Source organism: Nelumbo lutea, chromosome 6 (assembly GCF_056320005.1).
Source record: "Nelumbo lutea isolate HS-2025 chromosome 6, American lotus-T2T, whole genome shotgun sequence".
NCBI classification, from domain to species: domain Eukaryota; kingdom Viridiplantae; phylum Streptophyta; class Magnoliopsida; order Proteales; family Nelumbonaceae; genus Nelumbo; species Nelumbo lutea.
The window spans coordinates 49,942,210-49,953,957 of record NC_142689.1 but is presented as its reverse complement, the minus strand read 5'-3'; the positions used below and the strand labels follow the sequence as shown (position 1 = coordinate 49,953,957).

General features: G+C 38.6%; 1 protein-coding gene across 1 annotated transcript; it reads right to left on the bottom strand.

Moving 5' to 3' along the window:
- Positions 1-4,904: 4,904 nt before the first annotated feature.
- LOC148848853 (thylakoid lumenal P17.1 protein) lies at positions 4,905-8,914 on the bottom strand. The gene is made up of 4 exons (XM_088947973.1): positions 8,416-8,914; positions 8,252-8,288; positions 6,134-6,217; positions 4,905-5,059 (listed from the first exon to the last, which is right to left on the bottom strand). The coding sequence occupies exons 1-4, from the start codon at positions 8,731-8,733 to the stop codon at positions 5,007-5,009; spliced, it is 492 nt and encodes a 163-aa protein (XP_088804099.1). The 5' UTR covers positions 8,734-8,914; the 3' UTR covers positions 4,905-5,006.
- Between the last annotated feature and the right edge of the window lie 2,834 nt (positions 8,915-11,748).

Here is an 11,748-nt window from a genome sequence, read left to right as displayed (position 1 = left end):
TAAATAAATAAATAAAATAATCCAAAATCCAGATCCGGTGGTGGTAGCTATAGATCGGCCAGACATCTTGCAGAAACCCCTCCGAACAAGAACTGGGCGTCTCTAAGTAAAAGACCCCGGTGGCCTTTATCATTGACTCCTAGAAAGAAGGGTTCACCCATTGTCAAAGGCGAGTTATGTGCATGTCCCTAGAGGTTGTAAGTGTGGTGCAAGAGTTTGGGCATTTCGATCTCGACAAGCCATCCCAAGAGTAGGCTCCAAAACTACCAAATTTTCTATGGCAACTAAAATCCAAATCCGAGCTAAGGACCCTCCTTCGGAAGAGTGATAGTTCCTTCTTTTCTTTCCCATTTTTCCTTTTAGCATACTATATACAACTCTGTACGACAAGCTTCTATACTTGTAAAAAAAATTGGTGAATTGAATGAAAGACAAGTTTTTTGGCATCCTTTCATGCAAGTTACATATTTATTTATTGTATTACGCTTGTTGGACCAAGGCCATCCTTGGTCCTTCTGTGGTCAAGGACTTCTCTATCCTTGGAAATAATTCTACTACTAGACCACTTTGGGTCGTGGTAGCTGAGGTGCTTTTGAGTTCTCAGTGTTGGTAGGGAACTCGGTGGTGCCTGGTCTCATAGAGCTCATGCTCTCTAGGCGGGCTGGCCATGGTCCTCGGTTACCTTTGTTTTGATGATAGGTCAAGTAGGTGCTTAGGAGTCTTTGGCAATGCCACGAACTCTAAGCACGGACCCTCTAGCCATAGCTGGCAAAGGTCAAACCTTGGTTATTAATGGTTGGCTGGGCCTTTATGTGTGTTGTGGTCGTTGGGCCTCGTCCGTTGGTCAGCCAAGCCTTTGTACGTGGTGTGGTCATTAGTGGTCGACCAAGCTTTTGTGCATGGTGTGTGACAATGGTGTCTTCTCGATTGGTACATGCAAACCGGTCCTAAAACCTTGGTGATTTTGTGTGGCCTTCCCAATTGGGGTTGAGCTTACCTTCTCTAGGATTAGGTACGATCACTCTTTGGAAGACAAGGTGGCTTGTCTTCAACTGCCTTCGACTAACCCAGGCATCATAATATTTGGCCATTCTATGTTCATAGGCCACCATTCTAAGTTGTGTTTGGTCCCGTTCTTCTTCTAAAAGATTTAATTCGGCATAGAGTTCTTCATTGTTTGTCTCTTCATTGTATAACTCAGTGCAGGGTGTAGGGGATTCGATCTCTACATGACCTCTGCCAAACACTAGACTAAGTGGGGTTTCTCCTATCACCATTCTAGGTGTAGTCCTGTACCCCCAAAGGATGCTTGACAACTCTTCTACCCACCTTCCTTTGGGCTTGTCCAACTTTTCTAGCTTGATGCAAAACTTTTTGAATTTCTGATTGATGAATTGTGATTCATTATCTGTGTCATGGCCCTTGGGATACTGAAGTGGTAGATGATGCTCCTCCACAATAAGCCTTGGACATTTTGTGCTATGATGCGGGCCAAGGGCACAGCCTTGACCCACTTTGTGAAAAGTTCATGACAACGAGAAGAAACTTCTTTTGGCTGACTATAGTAGGAAACACCCCAAGGATATCCATATTTATTGTGCAAAGGAACACGAATTGGTGATCAATGTCAGAGGGGCTGCTAGCTGATGGAGTATGTTTGAGGGATCAACTTGGGCAGTCCCAGCTCGAGCCTGAACTAGCCCAATCCAAAATTTTACATGGGTTGGGCTTAGATTTTTGGTCCTCAAGCTAGGCTCAAGCCCAGGAAGTCAGGATTTTTTATTTTTTGGGTCGGGCTCAAGCCTAGTCCTTAGATAGCCTGAACCCAGCCTGAGCCCGACCCAATTATATACATTTATACATATATGTGTATATATGTAAATGTTGCATGCATATTTACATATATATATATATATATATATATATATACATACATACATACATACATACATACATACATATTTGTATATATAACATTTGTATAGATGTTTTGTATACATATTTACATACATAAATATGTATGTAAATATAATTTTAGAGTGGGCTCATTGGCCAACCCAAACACGGCCCAAGCTCAAGCCTAACCCGATTGCATCAAATTACAGGACGGGCTGGGCTTGGGTTGGAAAAATTGGGCTTAACCTCTGGCTTGGGCCTTAAGCCCAAATTTTAGGGCCAAGCTTGGGTTGACCATAAACCCGGCCCAACCCGCCTGACTTGCACCCCTACTTGAAGCCTTCCAAATGGTCGGTCGGGTCAGTTGCGCCATCATACTTCTCCAACTATAGAGCCTGCTATCCTGCTAGGGGCATCTCGTCCATGATCTCTTTCGTGAAGAGCAGTTCCTTCGAGGCACTCTTCAATAGGACGAGCTTCTATTTCTATAGTAGGAAGCACGTTGGTTGGCGTGGCTGCGCTCCAAGTCACTTAGTCACTGCCACATATCTTTGAGTTCGATGCGGTCTTTGATAAAAATGGACTCGGCATAAGAGGGCTCTGGTTGTTGTTGGCCAAGTGTTCTATCACTGGGAGATGCGAGTGATAGAGCCGAGAGCATCGTACATCGGGGACCTAGATCTGATCTTGGGATTCAATCCTTCTGGACTGCTGGGGTTGCTCACTCTTGGTGTATGGTTTAAGTGTTTGTGGGTTTCCTTTTGGGGTCCTTGGGATGAGGATCAATACAGTAGGCACCCTTAGGGCTTGTGCAAACTGCCCTAGAGACTCCGTCATCATGATGAGGTGGTTTACCTTTTGTTGCAGGGCATTAAATTGTTCAGGGTCAACTTGGGCTTGTGGTTGAGCTCCACAGGGTTGTGAGAAATAAAATGAGTGAGTCCCCCAAGATGGGAATTGAGTGCTTAAGTGATTGGATGCATATCTAGGCCTGGTTGCTTTTGGTGCTGGAAAAGAGAGATAATGGGGAATAGGCTTATTATGCATTTCTCATAAACGATGCCAATCTGATGCTGTCTTTCCAACTAAACAAGGCTGAGGTGGAAGGATGAAGACGTGTACTGTGGTCTGGAAGCATAGAGAGATATCAGAGGCTCGAGGAGATTTTACTTGGGAAGGCACTTTGATGCTCAAGTCAATTAGGACAAATTGAAGAAAATAGACTAGTCAAAACCGTAGTGGATGTTACGGATACAAGAATGAATGGAGAACCAACAAGTCATTTACCTCGAGGGGGAGATGCTTTTAAATAGATGAGTGTTCATGTTGTAGTCAGATAGGGACTTTGCGGGGTTATCTTGATGAGGTCATCCACCAAGGATTTTAGGAGGCTGCATCCTCCTTGACGGGGATGAGTCTCCTTGTCTCTAGAGGACTTCACTTCCTTGCAAGGTCTTTGGTGGGGCAGTGGTGTAAACGCTTGTTGACAAAGTCCGAGGAATTTGACCATGGAAACATCCACTTAGCGCCTTCGGCCAAGTAGGAAACCGACCAAACAATATGGATGCCACCAAATACATTACCCCTGCTTGATTTTAAATGAGAATGCAAATCACAGGGAGTTGTTTTCAATTTGAGTTTGAACAATATTGAAATTAGCTAGTCATAGAGGGCATAGAAGTTGAAAATTCTCTTCGTAAGTAATTTTCTTTTCTAATGATATGAGCCATATAATTCTTTCAAGTGAAAATTGTAGCTGAATGTAGTGTTTAATGGGCATTTCACGTGGTCTTAAAAGGTATAATAGAAAAAAGAAATCGTTTAACACTTTGAAGACAAAAAAATAAAGCATATGTTTCATAGAAAATTTACTAAGTTTCTTCTTTATAAGGAAATGCTATTTTTCCTTTGCAAGGTACTTTTTTTAAAAAAACCATAACAAGCTGGCGCCAATGTACATCATTCTCGCATTGCCTCACTTTGCATTTATTTTTCAAATTTTGTAAAATATGAGAAATTCTTGAAGTTTTAAATTCTAATTTTGCTATTAAAAAGTCTATTTGGTTTTCTTTTCACTAGAGTCATGTTTAAGAATTCTTCATTTTTTGTCATTATCAGGGAGACATTACCATTTGTGTAGTTCTTAAGTGGATTTTCTCAAGAGACGTTTTATATTTAATGTCCATATTTAAAGGTGTGTATTGTTGTATGATACTTGTTGACTTTTGAAATCACTTAAGGCCCTTATCTTTGAAAAGTTGGTCAATAGGATTTTGGTTGTCACTGATTAAAATACTCGTGTTCTTTTTTTTTCAGATTTATATGTGATCCACAAAAAAATTATTTTCCCTGATTATCATCACTTACCCAGGTAAGTGATACAAGGTGGATAAATAACTTTTCCAATTTAGGGAAATTGTCAGCACTTATATGGGACAAAATTGCCCCTTTAAATAATGGATTTTATGGCTAAAATAATGGCCATTGTCTTATTTAATTGGAAAATAAAAAAGCATGGATAAATGCACCCTTACAAGAAACACTTATCTTCCCGAAAAGCAAAAAAAGCACGTAAATAATATTTTGATTTGATAATATAATTCTTCATTCGATTGGGTAGTTCATTGTAGGATCATGTAGTAGGAAATACACCCTTACAAGAGGTACACATTGTTCAATGTTGGAGTTCAAACACCGTAAATGCAATTATGCATCGAGAGGTTATCACTGGAGAGAGGACGAGTATTTTCTCGTTCTTTCTTATTTTCTTTGAATTTGTTGTCATCTATTGGATTTTTTTTTTATCATCCGACTGATAACATCTTTTGAATGATTTTTTTTTAGGTCCAGACTGCATGCTTTTTATTTTCGTTTCTTTTTTTGTTATCATCTGTTCATCTGTTGAATGTTTTTTATTTTTCCCATTCTTTTTGTTATCATCTGATTAATTTTAGTAAATGTTAATTGCATTTTCACATCCCAATAACTTCTTCCCCCAAGATCACTTATGTTCCCAGAAGTAGTCAAGTAAATATGGAAAATTAACACATGCATTAAAGCAAGTCATTGTTTACAGGTCAAAATTATATTGTATAAGCAGGAATTCCGGCTCACAGGCGTCTTGAATATCCAGAACCTCCACACTTCTTACAGAGTATTAGGCCTACAGAGAGATATGCAAGAATTACAAAAGGATCAAAGAAATGAAGGGTGATATGCAATCAAATATTACTAAAGATTTGTTTGGATGTGGAATTAAAAACATTATGCACTAATTTCAGAGCAAGTCATGAATTTGGAAGGTAAAACAGTGGCAGAAAGCTGTTCTTGTCTCCTTTCACTGGACATGCATAAAGCCAAGGCATTATGAAACTTTTACACTCTACTAAGGAAGGGCCTAACATTTTAGCATCCACTAATGGTGACCAAAGAATAGCTAGAAATAAGCCAAAATAATACAATACTATGATCTACATGTCCTCATGGATGGCAAATCTATCACATTGAGTGGTATGGGAGGTAACTAGAACCCAATAACAGAAAACATCATGCAGGCATCCACCTTTTTCTAGTTTATTATTTTTTAACACATGCAGGCATCCGCCATTTGGAGGATTATACCTAAATACAATCCAATAAACTGAACATGGACTAACGCTAGGTGTTCAACTATGTTTTGTTTATGAAAGTATGTTGAAAATGTTACTAATAATCTGTAAAACTTCAAGTACTTCAAATTTCCATGGAAGTTGGTCAATCAATATTTAATCCACTTTGAACTAGCCAAGAGAATTTCTTTGTTCTTTGTTCTTTTTCTTTCTTTTCTTTTTTCCTTTTTTTTTTTTTTTTTTTTTTTTTTGGGGGGGGGGGGCCGCGGAGGTGTTAAGAGATCATCTTTTGGAGTGAATGATGCTAGACCTAGTAACTAAAAAGAAAAGAAAAAACAGTTGCTCAAGGTCGGAGATAAGAGTAGAACTTTTTTAACACGGTAACAAAATAATGGAAATGTCACTTGCCAATCTCCTATTCACAAACTTTTCCAACATCACTATCCACAAGACACCACCACTGTGTATTGGGAACATTTCCCCATGAGTGAGAAAGGAGATAATGCCTATGTGTGCCTGTTGTGTCCTGTGGCAGGGAAGTGGGAATAGTTTTGTGGGTAGGAGATCCAAGCATTCACAGTTATCTGAGTGTTGAGTCCGACATTGAATATCAATCTCAGAAACTATACCTGCTCCCTTGCATACTCTACAATCAACCAGTCCAGTCTCTTGCTTCATCTTACCATTTTCACAGAAAACACATTTTGTGCCACCTATCCATCAAAGGAGAAAATTCAGTATTTAATTTACTTATATTTATCTTTATGGACTAATAAATCTGTACCGTGTCATGTGCAGTGAGCATTCCATCAACCTTAGAAAATAAATAAACAAAATAAAACTCATTAGAAAGAACCATCTTATCAATCATTACAACTTATAAGAGATATCCAGAAAAAGAATTATAATTGTTGATCAACCATTCTTTGAAGAGCAACTGGGAGAAGCTTACTAAAGTCAGCTATGGAAAAGACAACTTAACAGTATGAATAAGGCATCATGATGTTCCAAGGAAATGGGAGGAAATAGCGAGAACATCCTCAAAGAAAGCTGAGATGCATAAACAATAGGTGCCACCAGAAAAGGGCTTCATAAAGGTTAATCTTGATGGTAGCAGGATGGGGACTCCTGGACATTGAGGCGTGGGAGGGTCTTTAGAAATGATGAAGGGTGTATTGTGGCAATGTTCTCTGGTCCGATTGGAGTAGGGGACTCATTAAGGGCAAAAATTATGGCTGTATGGATGTTATACTAGGGGTTCAACAGGCAGGAGATTTGAATATAGAAAGATTAATCATTGAAGGTGATTCTAAGGTGCTAATTAGTTGGATGATGAAAAATGAAATAGCATTGTGTTCCTACCAAAATGAAATAAAGCAATTTAGGTGGCAGACTAGAAATGTCCATATTCAAATTAAATGGGTTCAAAGATCAGCAAACTATATGGCTAATGCTTTAGTTAAACAGGGGGTGAGTAGAGATGAGTTTTTTTTGGGCTCAATTATAAATTAAACGTAGGGGGAGGGAGAAAAATCTTCTCTCTGTAAAAGAAATGAATGTAATATCTTTGTACATATTTACTGTTTTCAATAAAGTTGACTGTTACCTATAAAAAAATAGAAAAAGAACAGTCTACATAAGGCATTATATTGGACAAATAGAAATCTTAAAATAGCTCAGTGATAACTATCTAACTTATCACCCATTCAAGAAACAACTTGAAGTTGTAAAACAATTGATAGGTAGGCCATGCAAAAGATTCCTGTGTTTGGATGCATGTTTTCTGACAATTCATGAAAACTTTTTATAGCAGCTTTACACAATGGGAAGGAATTGTCAGTAAGAAACAAATTATCTAGCTTCATTTACAAGTAATCAACATTCAATCACTTATTTTTGAGAAAGCTTTACCATTAGCTCAGTATGAAGGTTAAGAAACAGGTGTAACAGGAACATTGAAAAATATTTTATGCAGCAGCACCAGATATCTAGATTTTTCTACCTAAATCCTCAATGATGTAATAACTTAACTAAGAATATTGAACAATATCTAATCCATATACTGTTAAGGTTTATCCTGTCACCAAATCTTATGAATCTAGGGGAGTTATAAAAACCAGTTGATTGACATGCATCAGAACAAGGTTCATGTATCTATCTATTTTACACAAAACACCAAGAAATTTTATTTGTAAAGAATTCAATATCCTTCTGTCTTTTCTCCATTATTGTTTTGGTAAAAAATAAGTTTCTTGCTACTTCCTAGTAGATGAAGAAAGGTTTTGGACCCAGGTTACAAGGAACAAGATTCACAGATATTACAAACGAAGTACCATGGCTCCTTAGGGTTGCTGAAAGATGAGCTAAGAGTGAAGAAATGGTACAAATTTCAGTTAAAAAAATCCAGAACTCTGTTGTAATTCTCGAATCATAGTCCCATCTTGCACCTATCAATCTTTTTTTCTTTCTCCTAGTTACTTTTCAACAACCACAAATATTAAACTATGTTACCCCGATACGGCAAGGACAAAGCTGGAAATGGCAAAGGATGCGAAATTTAATTAAAGATTCAAGTATCAAACACGATAATGACACCTTTGTACAAGATTCATATTAATCAAGGAGACATCTAACGATAAATTTGTAATCAAGAATGACTCTTTTGTACAAGGTTCATATTCATCAAGAAGACATCTAACGATAAATTTATATTTCTTAAACTGGAATTGAAAGAAAAAATGAATTACCATTACCAGCGCACCGCGGACAAGGAACAGGATCTCCCTAAAAAACCCAACAAGTTAAAAATCCCAATGCATAAACGCTAATTATAAAACATTTCAAGAACCACTAGAAATAGAACAAATGAAACATAAAATCGAACCAAAAAAAAGGAAGTAACCAAGCAAACCTTCAGTCCCAGAAATAGAGACAGAGCAATGGCGGCCAAGACACTCACTGTAGCGAGAAAGGTTTGAGTATCAACAGGCCTATCGAAACTATTGAAGAATAAAATGGGATGGAAAAGAAGCTTCCGTTGAAGAAATTTCCATTTTAAGTCAGAGGTTCTAGTGTAAATATGTCTATCAGGTTTTCTAATTAGCTGAGGAAGAGACGGAGTATTGGTAGAGATAAGGGAGCATTGAACGGGAGTCGTTAAATAAGTGGCGCTTGGAGGACAGCAGGAGAGAGAAGAAAAACGATGGAGTGAGCAGGAGAGCGTCGCCATGGATAGAATATAAGAGGAGCTCAGCCATGCTCTCGCTTTCTTCTAGTGAGAGAGAGAGAGAGGGAGAGAGACGAAGCAAATTGACGGATACAGAGCACTGGCCCACCAATCTATCATCATTGGGTTTATGGCACGGGATTTGGGAATCGGATGTCAATTAGGAATGACTTGGTGTTGCTCTGATTCGTAGCGGAGACGTAGTGGGATCAAATCCTGGGATTGGAGTTAAGGTGGGCGTGAAAACTGAACCGAATTTAAAACACCAAGTCGTAAATTCCGGTTAAGAGAATCGATTCAGTTTTCAATTTGGTATTTTCCAACCGGCTTCGACCATGAATCTATGATATGGAAAACGAGTTAAAATCAGCATCCCACAAGATTGCCCTTTGCAACGTTACACAGCACATCGCTGCCTATCGATGATGACATCATTATTTTTAGTATTATCATTCAGAGATATTTCGAATACAAGGCGGGTTGTGGGACGTTATAGGGGGCTGATTTGGTCTCATGAATAATATATGATATATCAAAATTTAGTGTTTATCTAAAACGTGGTAGTCAATCATGAGTTATTTTTCAAAATTTTATGGGTGGGTTTTGATTGGTCAAAACTCTTTTCATACTAAATCTTTTCTGTATCATAGATTTTCCCTTTCAAAAAATCGAAGGTATGGATTTGGTTTCGATTAATCAATACAAAAAATTAGTGGTTAACCAAACCAACCGATATACATGTATAACCAAGCCAATCAACCGGTTAATCAATCGGCTTCAACTCAGTTTTGATTATTGATTTTCCAAAAATTGGTACTATCAGTTTGGTTTAGAAAAAAGGCTTACAGTTTGGTCCCTTAGTTAAGGGGATGGCTACCCTCGCTGTCTAATCCCATGAAGAAAAAAAACTCAGGGTAGAGTGGGTAGATAGAATCTTTTGGACTCAATGTAGAAGTAAATGAACAGTGTCTTCTTTTGAAGGTTAATTTTAACATTTTCAACAAATAATTGACAGTTGATTAATGGCAGGGACCAATTTGACACTTTTTGAAAGTTTAGGTACTACAGTGACATGTTTGAAAGTTTTGTACTAACTTGACACCACCCCCAAAGTTCAAGGTACTAAAGTGGAATTTTCCCAAAGTAATTGAAACACCTTTGTGATAACACAATGACACTTTATCAAAGTAATGCCAGGCTCACACACTTGTGATGAGCACAAAAGGCCATCTAAGGCTTGTGATGGGCATAAAGCACCTTTCGGTACCTACGATGAGTACAAAGTCCTACCCAATACCTGTGATGAGCACAGAGAAATCTGATACTTGCGATGGGCATAAAATGACACCGCAAGTTTGTGACAAACCTAATATGCTACCCTAAGATGAGCATAGTGTAGCTACATGTTGATCATAACAACCGCAAATAGCGTAGAAGGTGCTAAGCCAATGCCACAAAGACAGCCATGACAAGTTCATGACTTGGCACATATTTGCAATGAGCTCAAAGCCTACACAAACTTGCGATGAGCCCAAAGCCTAAAATGAGTTTGTAATGAGCACAAGGTCACCACGGATTTGCAAAAGACTCAAAGCTATGGCACCAAAAAGGAATCTAAAGTCGCCAAATGTAAGTGAGGTGGTGTGGCTATGTATGGGGGTCTCCTTGAAGGACGAAGGAAGACCAGGTGTTGGGTGAGAGTTTGGAGATTAGGGTGAATAGAAGTGATAAGGAAGCATGACAGGATAATTGAATGATCGAATGATGATCTCGTCATGGGATGGACTCTCATTTATAAGGAGGGATCCTGAGGTCTAGAAAGGAAGGCATTGAAAGAATTTGATTCCCATTAGGAAAGGGAATACTAGAATCGTAGTCGGTCATTAAGGAGAACTTCTAGGGTTTCGCCATGTGTCTTATGAGATCTCTTAAGGACTAATTTTCCTTTCATCCGAGGATTCTCATAATCCGTGTATGCTACTTCCTTTCGTAACCTACTTAATCGACGTGGCGCTAGTGACGCCATCATCTAGCAGGCGTATTTTACCACACCCACATGGTGCCTTATCATGCACGTGATCCTAAAGTTGCACATTTAACCAATATTTAACTCTAGTTCACAGTAACTTGTGGTTCTGTTATGGTCTTGGGCTCATTGCAAAACCGCACGTTTTCAAAGTTCATCACAGAACCATGCGTGTTCAAAGTTTATCACAGAATTGTGTGTGTCTAAATTTCATTGTAAGTTCACATTAGCTAGTGTTTATCTTGACTTGTGATGGGTACAAGTTTATCGCAAACATGTGATAAGTCAGATGTTCATCGCAGACATTCGATGAGTTATAATCTCATCACAAGTAGCCAATGAGTTATGAACTAGTTACAAGCATCCAAGTGGTATCAATTTAGTGTCTTCTGTACTTTGATGGTCTGGGCAAGCACTATGTATCTACACTAGATATCTGTGACGAGTACGAAACCATCGCAAACCTACGATGAGTTCATGGCCATTGCAGGTCAGAGACGAACAAAGAAACATGATGACTGCCCAACGTCACTTGTAATAGGATGTTTAATAAGATTAGAAAAGACATGTAAGATTAGTATTGACTATTAATGTCATCCGTGCCATGTTAGTTGACTCATGAAAGGAAGTAGCATACGTGTATTATGAGAATCCTCAAACAAAAGAAAACCTCATCTTGGAGAGATCTCATAAAATACATGGCAAAACCTTAGCAGTGTTCCCCTAACAACTAACACCGAATCAAGGTATAGGTACATAGTGCTCTTATAGTCCCTCGGAACACAGTAGACATCAGATTGATACCACATGGACGCTCGCAATCAGCCAGCAACTCATCTTTCCTATGCGATGAACCCACTGTAGGTAAGGTGGTGGCTAGGATAGGGAGGTGGTCTCTTTGAAATACAGAGAAAAGCCAAGAGCTGGGGAATCAATTCGGAGGCTAGGGTACCAAGGGAGAGTAACAAAATGGGGGATAAGTGATGAGGATA